The sequence below is a fragment of the Opisthorchis viverrini genome (genome assembly GCF_000715545.1).
Source record: "Opisthorchis viverrini unplaced genomic scaffold opera_v5_273, whole genome shotgun sequence".
Classification (NCBI taxonomy): domain Eukaryota; kingdom Metazoa; phylum Platyhelminthes; class Trematoda; order Opisthorchiida; family Opisthorchiidae; genus Opisthorchis; species Opisthorchis viverrini.
The window spans coordinates 580192-602811 of record NW_008751925.1 but is presented as its reverse complement, the minus strand read 5'-3'; the positions used below and the strand labels follow the sequence as shown (position 1 = coordinate 602811).

General features: G+C 44.3%; 2 protein-coding genes across 2 annotated transcripts in view; one reads left to right on the top strand and one right to left on the bottom strand.

Moving 5' to 3' along the window:
- T265_09315 (hypothetical protein) overlaps positions 1 to 1959 on the top strand; it is a gene marked incomplete at both ends in the record, with an annotated part of 31630 nt that extends 29671 nt beyond the window's left edge. The window contains one exon of the mRNA XM_009175344.1: positions 1284 to 1959. Coding sequence (XP_009173608.1) covers positions 1284 to 1418 — 135 coding nt within the window. The remainder of the gene's footprint in view (positions 1 to 1283) is intronic.
- T265_09316 (hypothetical protein) overlaps positions 329 to 22620 on the bottom strand; it is a gene marked incomplete at both ends in the record, with an annotated part of 22444 nt that continues 152 nt past the window's right edge. Inside the window, 8 exons of the mRNA XM_009175345.1 lie at positions 329 to 1859; positions 2824 to 2877; positions 5494 to 5629; positions 6010 to 6270; positions 7281 to 7707; positions 8979 to 9157; positions 11925 to 12029; positions 20020 to 20187. Of these exons, the coding sequence (XP_009173609.1) occupies positions 1552 to 1859; positions 2824 to 2877; positions 5494 to 5629; positions 6010 to 6270; positions 7281 to 7707; positions 8979 to 9157; positions 11925 to 12029; positions 20020 to 20046 (1497 nt within the window). The remainder of the gene's footprint in view (positions 1860 to 2823; positions 2878 to 5493; positions 5630 to 6009; positions 6271 to 7280; positions 7708 to 8978; positions 9158 to 11924; positions 12030 to 20019; positions 20188 to 22620) is intronic.

The window sequence follows — 22620 nt, the reverse complement described above, 5'->3', positions numbered from 1 at the left end:
TAACTAACCGGAGCCTAGTGTGTCACACTAAGTATGCAGCCACTCGTATAACTGAAGCTTTACTGCAGGTATCCCACGAAATTCTAGCTCTACGGGTTATTTCTTACCAGGTCCATCGCAAGGAGGGACGACTACTTGGGCAAAACAGAAGCCATATGATAGCCTGAAAGAGCAAAAAAATTGGTTTAGACCAAGAATCACGTCTTAGGATGGTGTGTCCGTCATGATAGAAATCCTGAGACGAGGGCGCAATTTAGCGAAGCCTGTATGACGGAAACAGTCAGTGTTACAACAAACCCGATCAAAGGGTAACTAGTAACAGTGTATACTCAAGATTGTTTTCGGTGCAAAATTTTTTTCACCATGACCATGATCACACGATAGCCATATGGATGATTTGTCAAAAAGGTGGTCAAAATCAGAAGACTGTAGAGACTGACTACAGAGACCCAAACCAAATAGAGAAATGAATTTTTCGGGTTGCCGAAAATCGTCGAACTACCTCGCTCAGGTACGTACTTGCAATATTTCACACCTAGCTCCTGATTCCCTGGTAAACCCATGACCATGTGTGAAGTGGCCAAAAGTACAACAGAAAAACAGGTTGAGTGTCACGCTAGAAAGAAACAAACTCAATCAAACACCCACCAAATGACACTAATCACGAAAGCCTCGAGAACGGGCTCACAAGGTCAATCGACCTACAGCCCCAATAAACGCACTCTACAGGCTTAATTCATTCGATACAGTTTGAAAACTCCCGAAATCCATAATCAGAAACATATCCGAGTCCAATCGGAACACCCCTGCGATTAAATATCTGGATAACTCGACGGTCCTCAAGTCGGTCAAAATTCGCCAACCAGGCTTCAGGTTATAAACGCGATGAAGAAATCAGCAGGTATCTAGATTGTGTTACGTACAGTGATGGGGCCAGTCGCATATAATTATTGATTGAAATAGTCACAGACCTTAATAAACACAGAAGCCTTAAACAGGGCAGTAAACACATAAACCAAAATAAGAGCAATAAATCTGGGCCAGTGTCATAACACCATTGCTGTTGATAAAGGTTGCTAGTCGGAGCACCTGATATACGCGGGGACCATTAGAATTTCACGTGGTCATATTACTAAGGTGTAAAATGCTTGGCAAGGCTTACTCACACTTTCAGGCACGTTAAGAACACACCACTCCGGGTCATTCTTTATTGATTGTAAAACCTACCTACGTCACTTCGACATCTCGATTTCAGTATATTTGTGCTCTATCTTGAAATGCAGACATCGAACATACGGAAGACACCATGCAAAAAAGGCCCGATGTTTTCGGAGTCCAAATCGAAGTCGAGTTCAGTGAAGACCAGTGTAAATTGGTTCGAAAGTGACCAACTTTTTGGTATGGGTTTAGAAGACTAAAGTTAAATCGTTTAGAGACTTTTCTCACGTTTGTGAAGTTTTACATGAAAAATACACGAAACGTAACAATTTTTAGTCCTCTGTTGTCCAAAGAAATTCGAATATGCATTAAAAAAATAGAGAAGAATATTGATCAGCTAAAACGGAGATCAAACCATATTGGGCAATGGTCGCTTATAAAACCATTAGCGCCAGCACCGATGTCACCGGGAATAAGGGGATGTCTGAGGCCGCTAGTTATAACGCCAGAGTTTCCGGTGTATGAAGAGTCCGTGGTATCAACAGAAATCAAACTGGGAGAAATCCAAGCATTGTCATAGGCAGTGGGACACAGAGTGGAGGATGGAGAGTCGGACTGATCCTTGAGATTTGACTGCGGGGTTGTCGCTTGATATCCATTTAAAACAGACTGAAAACCACGTTCACGCAAGCGACTGAAAGCTATACAGAAAGGCAGGAAACAAATAGAAGCCTGAGTGAAACAATGTTTCCACGTGGTAAAGCGGCTAGAGCTCAGTTCCCAAAATCCAAACGCTACAGAAAGGCCAGACGAGAACGACACGACCTAGTTTTACGAATAATCGTTTTACGAGGTCACATTGCCTTATATGATGGGATTGTGTTGTTTCCTCCACGCGACAAGCAAATACTACACTCGTCCGGAGAAGGTTTGGGCTCAAAACCACACAGTCCGGGAGGTCAACGGTGGACTGTTGTTTCGAGTGCGTTATTCAACAGAACCTCTGTACTTTTGAAGACCAACAGTACAGCGCTGCTCAGAAAGCAGTTTTTGTGAAAATAATCAGAATGAATAATTCGGCAATACACTTACAAACCAATTTGGCTGTAACCGGAACCTCAGCTGGATCTCTCATATATGATATTCTTCAAATGAATGTGCAGCACACAGACCACCTCGTGTCCAATTTGGCACGATATTCTATATATCATAGCATGTTTTCTCGAAAGAGCACTGACGAAAAAGCTTACTGGAAACTCTTTGACAACCCACGACCGATTGCGCTCTTCTTGGGGACCATTAAGTAGACGCGGTCCCAGAGTTTCCGTCAAACTCCTACGCAATTTGAAAAATACACTTGTTTGCAAAACTAAAGTGCCCTTGTTGAATGGCGAATAACTTGGGTCCAAGTAAATCATGAGGCTGACGGAAACTCTTGGACTGCGCCCACCTGATGAGCCCAAGAAGATCGAAACCGGTCGTAGATTGTCATAGAGTTTTCAGCAGCCTTGAAAGTAGTATTCCTTCAGGAAGAATGAATGAACTGCCTAAATTCACTAGAGCAACTCCGATAAGTATGCAAAAATCTACGTATAACGTACGGAATCGGTGGCACCACATGAGTTGGTGGCTCGACTTGAAGCAGTCTGTGACATAGGAACTAACCTTCATGCTCCGGATTTAAGTTGAAATCACCAAGAATCACGAGGTGTGATTGTGCTAGAAAACAAGAAAAAAGGGAAATATTGTAAGAACCCAGCAAGAGAAAATCTGTGCATGGTCGACGACTGAGTGATTCACGGATAAAGGTGTGTGATGCACGCAGCATGACTTAGGTCTAAAAAGGACCAAGGTTGCTGGAAAGTCTGGCTGGAAAAGCAAAGGGAAAGCAGAAAAGAAGATGCAGATGCCCATAATACCCAAATGCTCGTAGATTCTAGGCTCTCAATTCCTCGGGGTTCATTACCACGGAAAAACACGCAAATGAGGAAATCTCTTGGGTTGACTAAAGATCATGCATCGCGTAGTCACGTCAACAGATGACTCAACCTTACCGATTAGCCAAGCCAATCGATGAAAGTAACGTATTTGGATGGGAAAAACACCGCGATAGTGACAGTTCAAGTGGCTTCGTTTGTTTTTGGTCCAGCAGAAATTGAGAAGACAACGAATTCACGAAAACCATAAAAAACAATAGAGGGTCCATGGCTTTTGGTGCCGAAGTCGCGTAATATAAAAGCCAATTTATAGTAGTAAGCGAAAAAACTACGACCAACATAATCAATGGCAGCCCTATTTTCTTGTCCTGTGAAGGTTCAGAGAGACGAACGAGTTTTAGTGTCAATGACTCCGTCAGTAATTCAGATTTAACAACATCAATGCTACTTTCTCAGAACACCGGATACAACTTGCATCATAAACACGTTCCTGAGGCCGGCTTACCCCTCAACGGAAGGTAGCCACATTAAATCAGATAGAGTACTGGACGGTCAAACTTTGCTGCACATAGGTAGAGATACATAACTTCATGAAAACGGAAGTGCCTTGGTGAGAACGTCTGTGTGCAGCTGGATATAACTGTGAAAATGTCGAACCTGCGTACAAAATTCCGAAAAGTGCTGTGTTTAATCATTGGTAGCATTCAAGGTGTCTTGTGGTGTTTTAGGAGTTCTGTGAACATAAAGTCAAAGACTATTATTACTTCGACTGTTGAAGCTGTCATCCGCGAGCCTTAAGTACTTAGCCAACCGAGCCTCTGATTTATATTGCCCATCAACGTAAGAAACAAGTAAGGAAATGCGACAAAATATGGATACTCAATCTTACGTACTTCATCTAAACACACGTAATCTAAAGAAGAATGACATTCCATCACCATCTGTCTTCCTCACTTCTACATTTTTGTTTCTAGCAAATAGTCGAACCGCCAGAAAGATACCTGGCTATTCTGCATTTACCGAATTATCATCTATTCCATTCGATGCCTTTCGTTTTAAGCCGGAAGTTCGCACACCATTATCTGTCACCGACCTATAGCGGCTTCAACTGTCCCTACGAAATTTTCAGTTGTTTTAGCTGATGCTGCGGTTTGTCCGAAGTAACGAGTAGTTACTACAGCTATTGTCCTTCAAATGATAATGAGGCCTTAAGTTGAACGATGGATAGATAGATAGATAGAACTGATAGATTTCTTCAATCCGATTCTCTGTAAACTTAGCTAAGTCAAAGTCCACAACTTCAAGTGGTTTACTCCCTCAGCCACTGCGATCTACCTTGCGATAAACCGAGTGTTTTTCTATTGCCAATTATCGATCCTATGATTCTCCTTACTTATGTTCCAAACAGTGAAGATGATAGGCTAAGAACCCTTCCTCACTAACAGTTATACTCAGCTCTACTTGGATGCTATGAGGAAAGCCTTATCGCCTGTTCCTACTCAAGTGCTTACACAAACCTTTATGCAGTCTCGACATCAGTACGCCAACTGGAACTGTATGTCTAGATTGTTCCCCATATCCCAAGTATTGTTCTCTGAATGGCCCACCAATATTGACGGAAAAGTTTCCTCGAGTGGTTCAACAATGCTTGGTTTCACTCCATCGCCCGTAAGAGTCCCCTGCATACAGATTGGGTCAGTAGCTCTTGGCTAACAACAGCTCTCTACTACATCTACTTAGGTCAAAACGCCCGTCATTTCCGCGCGGAGCCTCCCATTTTTTTTATCAATATTTCCAGACCTCTAGGTCCTGAGGAAATATCCACATTCTATCCGGAAACTGTGCACTAAAACCAATCCACATCATAACCGTTTTCCAATACATCCATTCCTACGGTTATTTTCGCATTGTCTTTGGAGCTCGCCCATGTATTTGCCATTCCAAAAAGTGGATAGCGCTCAAACACCACAAACTAACGTCCTACTTCCGGATTACCTAGAGTCATGAGATACTTGATGGCCAACAAGCTACTGTGTGACATAGAGAACACGCTCTGGTAGGCAATTTACCAATTGAAACCAAGACCAGAAGCACACCACAGAGGAGCTGTCGGCGTATGTTATAAGTCTGACCATCAGCGCTGAACAAGCATGATGATGGCATGTGTTGGAAATCCAGTGTTCTGAGTGGGATGTTAGCTGGGTACCTGGAGATGGCGCATATCTGACAACAAAAAATGTAACGAAATGAGCGCGACACGGGTAAAGTAGCACACTACGGCTGACTGAAAATAAAAAGCATGTTGAACGACAATCATGAGCTCAAGAGCACGTAATCTGATAGACTTTTGGTAAGTGGATCACAGGCTACAAAGCAGCTAATCCCACAATTCACTTACGACTCTGTGTATCATAAAAAGCCTGCACGACTGTTTCCAGGGCTTGAACCTCAGCAGCGGTGCGGCCAATTCTACTATTCCGTAGCCCTCTGGCCTTCAAATGAACTGAGACGAGTATCAGTCGAGCGGACCGGATCTGATCGAAAAAAACGCGAAATATATACGGCAGATATGTACATGAAGCCTGTGCGACCCGCTGGCTGAAGCATGCACAATACGAGTATTAGAAGGTTTCGGTTACCGGAGTCCACACAGATTATGTATTTTCGTGTTGTCACGACGGCTACTTACATGTATTGGATATTACGGTTAGGGTAAGATAATTGACAATTTTGCATATATACGAACATACGAGCTATTTTATACTGGTACCAACGGATGAAGGTGATGACATAAAATCTTGCGAACATCGTGCAAACCAAATAGATCTGAGTTGCTAAACACCCACAGAAGGTACTGTCTCAACTCAGAGGTTATCAGGACAATCAACCACATTACTCCAGAAGAAAAACTAACCTTACAAAGTGCCGGACATGGACTTCGAGAAAACACTTTCAAGGACTTGGCAACTGTGGGTGGCTCCATTAAGCTTGTACGACTAATGCAAACACCCGCGTTTTCGTTGTACAGAAATAAGGCATATTCCCGACCAGCGAACATGGATCCGACGGCCTGTGTTGAACTAGCCACCTTCCATTTGGGTACACACCAAGGCGGGTGATCATGCGCCCATTTTCGAACATGTGGCAAAGTGGGTGAGTTGAGTTCGGCACACAGCTGCAATATAATAATGAGCTGATAAACTGAGCGCTTCACGAAAAAAATCCAAGTTTCCGACACTGTTTTCGGCAACCTCGGAACCACAGTTGCAGAAGGTATCCGTGAATCGAGCAACGAAATATAACCCGACGTACGCCGCAGGTGGAGGCAGTGGGTTGGAAAAAGCAATTAATTTCATTAAATCAGATTGACTCTACTTGGTAAAACTCTCGAGAGGACTAATTTCATCTTGTGAGAAACAATATGAGTTAATATAAAGACGAACGCTGAATTGGGGCATTTACGCAACCAGCATTAGAGGATGCCAGAACAACATTCGACTAGGGGAGCACAAAATACGTGATCACGTGATGTAAGTGGAGGGATGTAAGAAAATGCGGTGTACCACATTTATCCGCTTTCTCCCGAATTGAAGACGAATATGAATTCCGTACGGTGCAAGGCATCCTGGGGCGGCGCCTTAGAGAATCCGAGTTAAACATTTGAGAAACCGCTTTGCTGTGGCATGCTTTTAGTGCAATACATAAACACCAAGGCACTAGCAGATTGACCGAATAGAGAAAGAAGTGATCTGATCGAGTTATGGGCCGTCCGGCTGGTAACACACACCTTTATACTAGCAGATTGACCGAAGAGGGAAAGAAGTGATCTGATCGAATTATGGGCCGTCCGGCTGGTAACACACACCTTTATCTCTGGGCTAAACTCAGTAACATCATGTGAACCGAAACGCTTCAGCTATTTCCGATCTACAGACAACCAAATAGGTAGTTTCCAGCGTCGTAAACGCCATACACGATGAATGAGGCCCCTTGACAGCTCTTTCGGATTAGATTCGTCTTACCGTGCAACTCAATCGAACAAATAGCTAATCTATTCTACATAGTTATCCAGTATAGTTCCTCTGACTCCGCTCAGCCATATGACTTACACGACCTCAGTTGTCTGTTACATAAGAATTCGGTACAGACCGAATACTGTACCATGGAAATAATAAGGTCACTTACCACATCCGCAACATCGACGCTGGCGACTTCCTGCAGCACCATCAGAGAAATTTTGCTGCGTAAAATAGTCAAGCATAAGACCTCGCGAAAGCCTGGGTGGCGTGCCTTAGCCAGTGTAAAGCGGTTCAAGTTCCATGAGGCAATGCGTACCTGACCACCGTATGAACTAGTACATGGAGTGGGCAATTCTAATGCGACGTAGTTGGTCAAGTTGGAGGCTGCAAGAAGTTCGTTCCATGACTTGACACTTTCCATTTGGAACAACAATTCCAGCAAAGCCAACGGGCACCGCGAGAGCATTTCAATGATGATGTTATGACGAAAAACCGAATCCGACTTGACCGAAGTCCATGGTGGCAAGGTGTCTGCAAAGTCATTGGTTCGAGTAGGTGAAGAACTGGAAAGACTGTGTGCTTGATCTGTGGGCCTGAAGCGATGAAGGATGTGTTTATATTGTAACAGGTTTACAACACAATCACCATTATAAACGCCGAGTACAGGACGACAGCGATTGGTCACTGCTCAACTTAGAAGTTATGAGTGAAAACAGATCACACAACCAGGAGCGTGCGTGCCGTTTGGTCCTATTAAGGGTTCATTATCTGAGAAGCATATTAGCGAGTCACAACTACCAATTATATCCTGTTAATAAATACTAGAAAAACTTTCTCTTCGACCTAAGGGAGAAGGTAAGTAGCTCCGGTTGTTCAATTGGCGGTGGAGTTGTTACCTGAGTTTGCAAATTTCATTACGAAGGTTTCGTCATCAAATGGAATGAACCGGTTGTGAAACGCAGCGGAGCTGTACGTTACCGATTTACGTTGGGCACTACTGTGCACGAGTTTATGTACACACTTCGGAAGCGCGTGGCTGAAAACCATGATTGACTGCTTCAGTTCGTAATCCTGTTGATTAGACATTCAACTCATGTTTCGATTGGTCAACATCCAAATGACCTATGAACCTGACTTCTCGCCGGACTAGTCGGGGCGAATGATCCTGTCGTTTGATCTGGCGGTCTCCCCCGTTTGCGTTACTCCATGATCGCTGCGAGAAATTCAACCAACAGTGCTTTTTGTTGGAAATCAACAGCAGTGTGAGGTGATTCTAGTCTGGGATCTTCCGGGATTTGTTCAAAATTGAGGCATCTGACCAACAGGAGGTCGTTAGCTTCCACAGAGACAAGATGGAGCATCACCAGTCGCACAGTTCACGCGATCTGATATACACTGGCTCATTTAGCGGTGACATAGGTGTCTTCCACGGTGTAGTCACGTGGAGAGAATAGTGACGAAATTTGCGGGTTTCAGATATGAATATGATTCCGTAAGTCATCGGCTTTCTGATATTTCAGTGCACTAGAACCAGAGATATATTAAAATAAATTCGCTGTGGATCAGTTAGGTGCTGCGTTCCAGCACTGGCGCTGCAGCCTAGGCCGATGAATGGAAGTATAGTGCAGCACAATCGCTGAATACGGTACTGACTTGTGACTATGTTTGTCTCTAGTGTTTGGTAAGGACGTCCTCCAAGTTTGCGTCTGTACTTCACACATGTGAAGCAGGAAAATAGTTTGAAACCGATTATACTGGAAAGAGACAGACTGACCCATGTTGATTCATCAAACATTGGTCAACTGAGGATAGACACTAAAAGATCACACCTGTGGCTGAACGCCTTTTTTCTAACCGAACTTACTGGTCAGTAGCTCTGGTAGGCGGATGACTGACGAGGCGTTTTACCGCTTCCCGAAAAGCACTCAAAGCATGTCGATCAATGAGTGGGGCGTTGAAAGGACTCCTGACGGAGTCGGAAGCACGGCCGGTTGATTCAGTGGCTGCCAGCTGTGTCAACAATTGGTATATGAATAGATTAATCTGAAAGTGGAGAAAACACTGATAAAAGATTATGATAATAGCCAATAATAACTAGTAACCAGAAAGGTTATAACATTCTGTTTATGGCGGCGTCTGCTGTCGGAAGTGGTGCCCAAACGATATCAATAGTGAAGTATTGCATTTCGTTCGTAAAGAAACAAAAAACATAGTTCTGCGCTATCAACTAGAAGTGACTAAACAGAACGACGAACTACATAAACCCCACCCATTACTCTGTGATCGATCAAACATAGTTGAGGATTACTCAAAACGACGTCGAAGCAGTTGTGCGCAGTTGCGGTGCGCGTACAGTTACTGTTGATATCGTTCTCATTGAAAAATCTGCATTCTATTCCGACACTACTTACTCATAGCCACTCAAAAACTGCTCAAGTGTTCTAGATGTCAACTGACTGGAAAGACCTGGTAGGCGAGTCGTTCGATTGGCATCACCAGGGCAGTTGCTGACTAGCCATTCAAAGAGCCACACAAGAAAACCACATCGCACAATGTCACCTGCCCGGATGTGCTAAATTGTGCCCAGCGTGCGCTGGTATAATAATGGTAATGCCCCTGCCTCGCATTTCTAAAAACCGGGGTTAAATTCCCCACACGGTCAAGGTGGGCCGCTGGTGAACCTTGTCGCACCGGGTGCTCCCCACATTTTATTTGAAAGGACCGAATGCAACCGGGTGTGTACGAAAATACCAAAGTGATGCATTTCCCTATCGCAGAGCAGACAGTTGAGCTACTGTACTCTACTTTAGCCCCAATCACTCACAAAAGAGACCTATGTACGTGTATGGAGTTTTCGAAACTCGTAGTACGCAGGTAACGAGACGCATTCAACAATTATTTTATTACAACCGTTCTTAGTTGAGGAGACGGTTATTCTCCTCAGGTACGGTAACGATCCGAGTTTGATGCAACAAAATACCAACGAATTACAATGTCGTTACCTTTTTAAACTGGTATCGATCAGGAAACCCCTGAAGCTTTCAGGATTTATGTTATTGAACCCATCCTGATCATGCACTAGCAAACTAGTCTACCCGCACACGAGAGGATGGATTTACGCAACTGGCTCTTCAAGTTATGAAGGCCACCCCCATTTATTATGTAGAAGTGGAGCTCTTTCATTACTCATGTGAATCTCAGTGTTATTTAAGTAACTTACTTTAGTCTCATTTCAGTGCGTAAGGGCATGCACCGTATTAAACAGATTATTGCATTTAGGCCAAATTCAACTAAACTCAATTAAGTAAAAACGGGGCAACCACAGCTCGCACTAATGTTACGGTAACTCTACCTGGGCATGATGTTAACATGGTATTCAAAAACTGGAAAACCATTCAATTATCAGGAGCATCTCAGGTGTACCTCAGAGGAGGTTATTAAAATATGAGAAGAGGAAAATATGTTGTACGGTAAATAACTTCAATTGTAGCATTTAAATATGCCGGAAGATGGCGATTTCTGTATAAATCCACTTCAGGTTAGAATGAAAGATGAACCATATTTTCAAGAACTTTATTGCCTCTTTGTCTGCCAATGAACGCTCGAATGGTTTTCTGTAACACTACCGACTGTGTATTGTTCGAGATGGCTAATTCCCTACGGTACCATCAATTTGATCCCCTCAAAAGTGTGCAACACCACATAGCCGTCTTATCACAACGTCGCTGTGGCTGGAGTGTAGATTGGAGTGGTGAGCTGACCAGTTCACTAGACGAAATAAGCGACGGTACAGTTAGTGACGGACTGTATTATCACGTCGAAATACTATGCCAGTGATTCGAATCTCACGTATGTCCGATAAGAAAGGGTCGTTGAGGCTTCCACATTCCATTTCTGTTAGGAGGCACTCCTCCTAACGAACATATTGATCAACATTTCTCTCTCTCTATTTCAGCCTTTCATTGAAATGTTTCGTTCGATTCCACTCTTGATTATTCGAATCTCGATATTGATTGTTCAGTTGCTGCAGTATAATTTCCTCAAGGCTTTTTGTCTGCTCAAGTCCGTGTGTAACTGACAAGGTTGATAGACTGATCAGTAGAGAACATAACAATTTCTCATCCAGTGTGGCGCGCTCATTCTTTCAGCAGGTGAATATTACAGTCCAAGCTATAGAGTATGAATGCTCGTAGTTCTACAGACGAATGATTTTCATTCCCATTCTATTTCCGTGGTATACCTACGGGCCGCTGAATGAAATAACGAGACCGTCACCTCAGTTTATTTTTCAAAAAAATCGATTTCATGGGACATTAGTCCAGGGCAAATCACGACTCACTGTGAAATACTTGAAGTGTCAAGTTTCGTATTGCGCACAGAGTAACTAACTCATTTACGAAATGCTTCGCGAGATGGGCCAATTGGTTAGAGCGCGAATTTACTGACCGGAAGGTCCGTGATTCGAATCCGACCTTTGCCTCTTGACTTCCCCTGTCTACGCTTGGGCGACCTGGCAGTATCCCAGCCCTCGTGCTTCCTTCGGGTGGCGTGGCAGCTAGGCACCGAAAGGGTGCTACAGCTGAACGATTATTATTATTATTATTATTACTTTGCTCATCAACAACAGAATATAGGCACCGAAACAGAACGAAAACGGGACCTATCTAGGTGAAAAGTAAAAGTGCATGGAAGAACAAGAACGGGCTATTTGTCCTCAGGAGTCGTTAATCGACAGTGAGCAGGGAAGTTGCTTAGCATACATTTAATTAGTTAACACGCTGACATCATATTTCGAAAACAACTGGCTCACATCTCTTTGCTGCTCCTCATCAGCCTCGTCAAGGTAGAGTAGGATTTCCCTCAAGGTTCGCAGATTGGAGCGCTTCGCTTCAGATTGTCCATAAGCAAGTGGGATCTACAAGGAGAATAAAAAGGTGAGATTTGACTGGCCAGTTGTCTTCTAGATTGTGAATGTAGTCATGCGAAAATATCCCACGTTCCAGGTACTCAGTGTCCAGACTGTCTGCAAGTATTCGACGTGCGCCCAATAGCTCTTCATAGACATCCGTGAGTTAAGGACTCGCATGTTAAGGGGTCATCTTGCAGTATCACTCGCTAACTGTGAAGTCTGCAACCTTGTGTGTGGTGGGAAATGACAAGGTGATTTTAATCCTAAATTTCCTTCCCCAAAAGTTTGAATTTAGATTCAAACAAAGCTGAGCGTAGCATTTTTAGGGACAGGAAGAACATGTGAATCCGCATACCGTACGAAATGGGAATGTACAGACTTTGACCCATACATGTTTTGACCTAAGGCCCACGTAAGCAACTGTCACTCAGCATGCAGTGTTGTTTTCCTTGATATGATCTTAGTAGTTCCAATATAAATTCAGTCAAGGTTTTTTTGTACAGAAGACCCATCACATATGAAAGGCAGTCTTTGTGGGCAAACACAGTCTTTTCGGCAAATTCATTAACAGGCCTCTACAACTGGGAAATATGAAGAGACGGTGGCAGTAATGGGGTTACGCCAACCACAGAGAATAGGGGGATACAGATACTGCTTACAAGGGATCAGGGAAGATGGAGGTCTATTAACTTCCTACGGTCTGTCTGATATAACAGTCCTGTTTGTTTGTGCTATTGATTGGAGCGTAAGTGCGTTTGAGAACAAGATAACATCAAGGTATGCTAGCTTTTTTTCATTTGGATACATGATGCGCGCTGAACAAATGTACACCTTCAAATACCGAAAGCAACTGTGTTTTTTCCTTTGGTTTGGTATGACACGACACTCTCAAGGTCGCTTTGGGATCAACTTGATGACCAGTGACAACCAAGCGCGCTAGTATGAAACTGGAGCTTGTGCACCGGGGATTTGTAGCTAATAGTGCCAGGCAAAAACATTCGGATACGTTTTTCTAGTCGTATTTTCGTTGAACTTACATGATCCAGCCCAGCAGCAGAAGGATAAGTAATTATCAAGTTGAGCAGCACAGGCCGCTTATTTTTGAATCTTTGAACACGGACAGGTCGGTTGGTATATCGGACTATGGGCCTCGATGCGCTCTAAGCCAGCGTTTCTAAGTGGGTCAACCTTCGGGTCAGAATACCTGCGTGCCAAAAAGCCCTCAGCTGTAACATCTTTTCAGTGCCTAGTTTTTATAGCGGCCCAGATCGTGAATCCGCTTTGCGTATCTTGAAGTGAGATCTAGTACGGAACTTGTGGAGTCGCATTTGCTTGGATTTGAGCAACAGTCAATGAACATCCGAGAAAAATCAGGAAGACGCGTTCAAGGAGAAGGTGGATATTCAGTCTCTGTAAACAAGATGCATATGAGAGTTTTGCTTCCCTGTCCAATAGTCTGTAACTGTTCAGCTGGTATTTTCTAATAAATAACTCCACTACGAAGGCCTTCTTCCTTCCAGCTGTAGAAAGATTAATTAAGGGTAGCTTCTTGTCGACAGTCTTTAAAGATGTTTTACGTGCTACCAGCCGACTCTACAAGCGGCAGTAGGTAACCCTCATTCAAAACAGGGAACCTCGGATCATCCACTCTTTTCAGTAGTATCTGACAGACAGACAGACATGATTAGGAAAAATATGACCACTTGTAAATAGCTCCCGCATTCTGGTATTTCGTGCGGTTGTACTCAAAAATCGTTATATGGCCACTTAATTGCTTCTCTTTTCATCTTCCCTTGCAATCCGTCCAAAGATGACACGTCTCTAGTCTGGTAAAATTGAATTTGGAAGGACCCGCGCACGTTCCTCATTTTTTCGTGGTGGTTGGGTCACAGTTTTGTGCGATCTTGTAGGCTATGGAGTTTGAAACCAGGCTTTTTTTAATCCAAAAACCCAAGAAGGTCTGAAATGGGACATCATATAGAGGAGAACCGAACAGCCGTACGAGCAGGAATCGTGTTACGATGTGGCAGTGAGTTCAGACTGCTTGATGCTACAAGAGTTTAAGAACAGTGAGGCATTCAGCCCTGGCGACTTATAATTATGGTGCCAATCTCTAAGAACTGTTTAGAAAGACCGGTGCTTGAAGCCGCACATTCCGATCACCAACCGGTCGACCGTCAACGCCCACCCCTTATCCAATATGATGAAAAAGCTACTACACCCTATCGGAAGTCCAACGCGGCTCCAAATACGTCTGCTGTACACGGCAGCATTCAGAAATAAAATGCCCATGCCTTATTCCCTTTGACCTTAGGCTAATCAATCCTTCTACTGCCAAGCGTAGCAGATTTCGCAGTCATCGATCCCAAAAGGGGATTCCAACTAAAATCTCAACACTGGCTACTTTATGAGATGGATTATTGTGTTACAGGTTTACTAGTGTTCTTGGAAAAAAGCCCGCATTCTCTAGCTGCAATACAATCAAACTTTGGAGTCAAAATCTCAAAGTGGGATGTCATTCTTTTGTCGCCCTCTCGGAGATAGTTCCTGCAAAAATGATCGTATGTCCCATGAATTTGTGACCAACCTGATGAATTCTTCCGTACCAGGGTAGTACCTGGTTTGCCATGTTGTCTGAATCCGATCAAAGCTTTAATTTGGCATTTTGGTGCACGCCTGCGTGCATATTGGCTGCTTTATGGTCTAACCGAACGCAATAACCGAATGATCAAGGAGTGGCTGGCGGCCAAAGGTGATTAGGAAGTGAACCTGTCGATGGCGTTGTTATCACACCATGCTTCGATACAGCCGACCACAGTCAGGTCCCGTTCATGCTGACGACGACATTCACGCCTTCTAGTTGATCAGGAAATTGGATTGTGGCCGGCTAGAGGCTTGTCTCCGGAGGGCAAGAAGAGGAAAAGAGGAAAGCTCGAGAAAACTTGATCGCTGTTCAGGAAATGACTAAACTGAAAGCGGTAAGTAGAAAGGCACGGCCATTCCCCATAGGCCTAAGGTCAAATGGGAGGATCATTAAAATCCTGGAAGGAGTGGACTAGGGTCGCGGAAGCTGGGTAGTCGGTGGCAAGGTCCGTTTGTCGTTACCGACCGCTGGGAGAACGCCCATAAAATTCAGGACGGTCGATGATCGGAAAGAGTAAACGAAAGCGTCATGATACACCCGAAGAGCCGCCTAACATACCAGCTGATGAGGCCGACTTAATTGAGGTAAATTGAAATCGGTGGCATTCACGCAACCTTTGAAGGGGAAAGGTGTGTAACGGTGGACACAGATAAGACACAGATAAGACATGCGAGTAGTATCTGTTTTTTCGAAGCTCTGCACCGTATCTAATGGAAGCTCTTTCCAGTAGTATCTTACAGACAGACAGACATGATTAGGAAAAATATGACCACTTGTAAATAGCTCCCGCATTCTGGTATTTCGTGCGGTTGTACTCAAAAATCGTTATATGGCCACTTAATTGCTTCTCTTTTCATCTTCCCTTGCAATCCGTCCAAAGATGACACGTCTCTAGTCTGGTAAAATTGAATTTGGAAGGACCCGCGCACGTTCCTCATTTTTTCGTGGTGGTTGGGTCACAGTTTTGTGCGATCTTGTAGGCTATGGAGTTTGAAACCAGGCTTTTTTTAATCCAAAAACCCAAGAAGGTCTGAAATGGGACATCATATAGAGGAGAACCGAACAGCCGTACGAGCAGGAATCGTGTTACGATGTGGCAGTGAGTTCAGACTGCTTGATGCTACAAGAGTTTAAGAACAGTGAGGCATTCAGCCCTGGCGACTTATAATTATGGTGCCAATCTCTAAGAACTGTTTAGAAAGACCGGTGCTTGAAGCCGCACATTCCGATCACCAACCGGTCGACCGTCAACGCCCACCCCTTATCCAATATGATGAAAAAGCTACTACACCCTATCGGAAGTCCAACGCGGCTCCAAATACGTCTGCTGTACACGGCAGCATTCAGAAATAAAATGCCCATGCCTTATTCCCTTTGACCTTAGGCTAATCAATCCTTCTACTGCCAAGCGTAGCAGATTTCGCAGTCATCGATCCCAAAAGGGGATTCCAACTAAAATCTCAACACTGGCTACTTTATGAGATGGATTATTGTGTTACAGGTTTACTAGTGTTCTTGGAAAAAAGCCCGCATTCTCTAGCTGCAATACAATCAAACTTTGGAGTCAAAATCTCAAAGTGGGATGTCATTCTTTTGTCGCCCTCTCGGAGATAGTTCCTGCAAAAATGATCGTATGTCCCATGAATTTGTGACCAACCTGATGAATTCTTCCGTACCAGGGTAGTACCTGGTTTGCCATGTTGTCTGAATCCGATCAAAGCTTTAATTTGGCATTTTGGTGCACGCCTGCGTGCATATTGGCTGCTTTATGGTCTAACCGAACGCAATAACCGAATGATCAAGGAGTGGCTGGCGGCCAAAGGTGATTAGGAAGTGAACCTGTCGATGGCGTTGTTATCACACCATGCTTCGATACAGCCGACCACAGTCAGGTCCCGTTCATGCTGACGACGACATTCACGCCTTCTAGTTGATCAGGGAATTGGATTGTGGCCGGCTAGAGGCTTGTCTCCGGAGGGCAAGAAGAGGAAAAGAGGAAAGCTCGAGAAAACTTGATCGCTGTTCAGGAAATGACTAAACTGAAAGCGGTAAGTAGAAAGGCACGGCCATTCCCCATAGGCCTAAGGTCAAATGGGAGGATCATTAAAATCCTGGAAGGAGTGGACTAGGGTCGCGGAAGCTGGGTAGTCGGTGGCAAGGTCCGTTTGTCGTTACCGACCACTGGGAGAACGCCCATAAAATTCAGGACGGTCGATGATCGGAAAGAGTAAACGAAAGCGTCATGATACACCCGAAGAGCCGCCTAACATACCAGCTGATGAGGCCGACTTAATTGAGGTAAATTGAAATCGGTGGCATTCACGCAACCTTTGAAGGGGAAAGGTGTGTAACGGTGGACACAGATAAGACACAGATAAGACATGCGAGTAGTATCTGTTTTTTCGAAGCTCTGCACCGTATCTAATGGAAGATGAGATTTATTACGGAACATGTGGGACTACTTTGCAGCGTTCGTTTACAGTTGTATGATAGTCATTGAATACCCACGGAAGTTCAAGAAGACGTGCGAGAATGTTCAAGTTTTAAAACCTATGTGCATATGAGATGTTTACTTTCTTGTCCTGTTTGTAACCGTTTAGTTGGTGTTTGCTAATAAATGACTCCGCGGCGAAGGGCTTTCCTCCCTTCACTAATTTGTCCGTTAGACAGAAGTAATATAAAAGCTAGGGCGGTGTTCAAACCACTTTGCTTTGACCGCCGAGCTAACTCGAGATCAAGGTTTGACGGTGCGTCGGCTCCATATGCAGTATGGTCAAAACACTTTTCAAAATATTAAGAGTAGAATGCCTCCCAGCCAACACACATCGTGCGCAACAGCATCAAATGACTCCCATGCATTGTTCCATGTGCCATATAATTAGGCTAGCTCTCCCCAACAATTGCGTGGATCAGGCCATGTGGTTGGAATCTCCCAAACCCACCTTCTATAGTCACTTTCCCACACGTGAAACGGATGAGCGAGAAAAGAAAATACATCTTATAGGACTTGAAACCCAAAAGGTGAGGACACACTCAGCCAAGGTTACATGCAATAGACATGAAAGACGAACAGACGAAAGCCGTGGAATAAATTCCGTCGCATTCAAATGACTGAACATGGCAGCGCGCAAGAGATTGATTTTTGTTAAACCTTCTAACTGAATGGGTCAATAAAAGAAAGCCAATACGAACATGGTGTTGAATTTACGCGTGCTGATCAAAGAATAATGGACTAACTAAACTGCATCAACTCCAGGCTAATCACCATCCGATAGCGGAGGCCACTTTTGCAATGTTCAGATAAGAGCGCTCCCAGTGCTAGTGTGTGACTAGACTCGGGAACCCTGAACGAAATACTCACATATTTTAGAGTTCGATCACCGCAAGATAATAGAGGAAGGTTATTGAGGGTGGGCGAAGCACTGGACCTTTCAATAACAAAACCGCACGACCGGACACTTGCTAGATCACAGCATAAACCATGGCTGAGATCAAAGTACTGTACCACTAATAAAAATGAGGCATGGGGCTGATAACGAAGCAGGTCGCTCTCTGGTACCTGCCACAATATGTGTCGCATTTGAAAGTTGCCATATTGTGTTCCAGGAGGGAACCCGTCCAAACTGGATGAAAAAGGACCGAAGAGTCAGAAAACTACCCTACGGGAAAGGCTAGTAAACAGCTGAGTCCAAAACGTGAGGTTCCCAACAGCTCCATGTACCGAGACATACCTAGTCGGATAGGATGGACATAAATGGACTTAATCAAGAATAGAGGCGGGTTTGGCTTGATGACGGTTAATTTCTGCGTCAACTGCGAGTAATCTGACAGACGGAAGCTGTGTACAAGATTTCAAGGATGCAACGATGACTATTTTGTATCAAGAGAAGGGAATTCGGTAGAAAAGGGGACAGCTACCATGAAGTCAACCTGCTACCTACAAGAGGGAAGACAGTGCCTCGCAATCTGTCCAATCAAATAGCTGCAGGTACCAAAGAGGAAGAAGATCCTGAAGAGTCGTGCGGACTTGAAGGGGCCGATGTAAGACTGACATAACCTTTACCCTAAGGTGGATATAAGAATCATTTCATAACCGGACGCATAACTCTTGTGGACTGGTTATGAGCTTCACTAAAGCGTTGAAAGGCACCAAAACAAAAACACTGTGGTGTCCTTGCCTTGTTTCCTTATGGAGGGAGCAGAATTGCGCGCTATGCTGACACATACACCTCAATAAAATTTACACTGGGAATCACACATGTGCCTATCAGCCCGAAAATAAACCGAAGCTCCGTAGCTCCATCCTCTAACCAGCACTCGCCGGACACCACCATCCTAAAGACGATAATATCGTTAGCTAGATTCTACCAGTTTAACCAGTATACCCTTAATGGTGCTCTAGTGGGTGGTTCCTTGGCATATTTTTGTCATACCACCACGTTCAGCAGTCGTAGAGCACTGTGGGTAAAAAAAAGGTTGACACCAATCATCAAAACAATACAACGGCTTTTTCAAAGTAACATCCCTGAACACGAACGAGATATAGCAATGCGGTTCAGTGAACCAGAGTGAAATACTTGCCAGTCTAGTGACTCATGCGAGCAGTCGTACCACGCTAATGCGGAATCCAACATGTCAGCAACCCGGGTGCTAAAGTCTGACAAGCTCCACCTACGTGTTCCGAGGAAAAATTACCCCACACGCTGGATTGTGCACTAAAATATTATCCTATAGTTGAACACACATACGCATACCGCAGATTCCGCTACACTCAAGACAAATTATAGTGGATTCAGGTGCCATATCTGTTCCAACCGGCTTTCGAGACAGGTATTTTGGTTATTAGTTAGCGGTCAAGTTGCTCGCTTCAACCAATCATCAATCCGATGAAAAATCTGGAAATTAATTGGACAAATAATTGTAATCTTACTGGAAATCACTGAGATGGTTGTAGTCGGATCCCAGCGGGCTTTTCACTCTTGTTTTGTTGAGGTCGACTGGTGTATCTTTCATACAGCCCTCTGATCAATGGTTTCAGTATTCCGGTATCTGGATCGACCACCACCATCCAACCTGTTGTGCAAATCCAGTGAAAGTGCTCATTGTTCTGGAACGACCGTTCACTCTAAACCTAGCCCCACATGCTAAGCGCGGATAACAAAACACACCTATGGTTAGGCTTATCCGATGCGACAGCGACTTTTGCAAATGATATCAAATATTCAGCGCATGCTGTAAAGCATACCAGTTGCCCAAAAGTATGGCACCATGAAACGGGTCGGTAGGAAAAACGGATACAGTACATTCAAGTACATATCAAGAGGCACATCCATAAAAGCGTCCACCACTCACGCAACAAAGCATCCGAAAAACGGACATCTTGTGGGGCTGACTGGTCTCGTCCAAAATTGTGAAGAAGTCATCAGATGCAGTGGGCCCCTCGACTCAGGGCAATCGACTGTTGTGGCTGGTGCAACAGGGGCATATTAGCTGAGCGAGTACGTGGTTGGTGGGGTTCACCTGAAAACACAGAAAAACTGGGTAAGAACCTCGGCCATCAAAATACGAGGTCAGAACTGTTCTTCCAAGTCTGCTAAGTGAATTTCAAATAACTCAAATGGTTCCCATCACGAAACCTTTGTCAACATCATCATCCTCGACAGCATGACATTAGTGTTCAACACCGATGCTTCACAACCTCTGGCATCTTCACCACAACAACACTGCACTTTCATTTGATCACCAGTGCCCTGATAATTAAGCACAGAAACAAGTACAGACACCTTTCTTCAGGTAACCATGGTGCCCGCTGACTAGAGCTGTTCTGAGCTGTATTCATAATTCGTCATAATCGATCTGTAGAGTCGATCGCATAAATGAACTATCGAGTCATTTGGAGAGCTTCGACCTCAATGTTCCTATTGACAACCCACCGGGAGTTGAACTTTATCCACGAATATAATACTTGAAAGCATGTGTTGTGTGGATCTATGAAATGTTCAGGTACGAGCAACGACCGCTACAAAAACCTCTATGTAAAACAGACTGGATTCGATTGTGTCAGTTAATTTGACTAGGATGTATTCATAAATGCTTTTCTGTGAACTCCTGGAGAAGTCGGCTTTTGGTACAGTCAGTGATGCGGCATACGATCCGACTTCCATTGAAGCTGATACGATACCCAGTTTCCAGGATCGACAAAATGGATCCCTCTTTCTTTGGCCAACTGAAGTGTGTAAACAGACTCTACCTTACTATGGTTCGACGGCTTTCGTACCCGACCTGTTACATTGAACCTTTCACCGGGACACTCGGTCTCACATACCAGAGACAATGGATACAGGCCTGAAAAATGAAACCATCTATCCCTATCCAGTTTAGAGGCTGGAGCATACGCTAATAGCATCTCTCCAAAAATCTGCACTAAATTGATGGTAAGTTGATACACACCAGCTAGCTCGTGATCAGGATTTGGACCCAAGGCTTTGCTTGTGGGGCCTATTCGCCCACCTAAGTTGAGATGCCCTTGCAGTCTCAACTAGCGTACAATAATGACTCAAGGTCCCGAAACCGATTTTCAAACCTTGAAACGTGTTTCACTTAGATATTCCTAATATTGGCATCCTGGAACGAATAAACTGAACTATTCTATCGCACCGTATAGTATACGCTCCACACATTCCATGAGACTGAGTAGAATAGGACCAAAGTTTCATGCATTCAGACCAGACAATCGGCGTACTACATGAATTTATTTGAACCCTAGATGGCTCATTTGCTAAGGCAACTTACTGACCGGAAAGTCCCGTTTCGAGCCGAACCTCGACATCTGGACTGCTCCTGTCTAAGCCTGGGTAACCTGACAGTATCTCAACCCTCGTGATTCCTTCGGATGCCATGGTAGTTATGCATCGAAAGAACGTTACAGCTGGACGACTATAGTACGAATTTATGTATAAGGGCAGTGGTATAAGCTCCGGTGAAATAGCTGCAGACGAGATCACTCCTCGAATCTTGACGGACAAGAAAGCTTTGGCAAGCCTCCGAAATCTATGGTGACAGCATTATGTCAGTTTGTCTGCCAGAGAGATGGTATACACTGCGATGGTGCGATTTATACTGCTCAGTAGGGTAGAATCGCGGTTTGTGAAGGCAAATAATGCACGAAGACCCCCGCCGCTTGATCATACGGGTGCTATTATCCATCTACCCCAGTTGTTTGGACGGTCTCCTTCTCCCAGATAAGAGCAAATAAGTTAGACAAGTACTGGCTGCAAAATTCATAGCCGTCATTGAACACAGCAGGAGGAGGTTATCAGGATCAGAAGCCCAATGATGCTGGCAACAGATGTACACTGGAGCACTTCAGAGGCTGAATTGGGCTTCGTATTCACAGCTCACCTTTCCATTGAAGTCTGGCAGTCCGGAATCCATGCTACCTGCAGGTAGCAAGTGGTCAACTAAATTGCTGTCCGAAGTATTGCACCAAACGGTCGAAACGTTTTCATTGGTTGGATATCAGGAATACATTTTGGTCCCTGAGAGTCTTACTAACAAAGTATCCGACAACCCGCAGAAAGAATCAGGTGGAACAACCTACGGACATTTTACATCTTTTACTGCTTAGGCTTTTCGGGTCCACCGAGCATCCGAGTCCGCACGGATCCGGCTCTCAGTTCAAATGGCATCGGTTGATGCAACAACGTTACGCCTTAGAAGCATGGCTGACGGTGATGGGTCTTCGCCCAACGCCAATCGAATAACCTGAATTGAAGATCAAAAAAGCGTCTTAAATAAACGACGCTCTTGTAATTTTTGCACTCGCCTGTCCGCAATAAAGCTTTTGCATTTCTTGTTGCTGAGTCTTTTTCATACACTAAAACAACGGGCAGGGACTGCAGTTAGTTACAACCCCAGAAGTACTGCAGGTCCCATATGGGACATATGTAACAT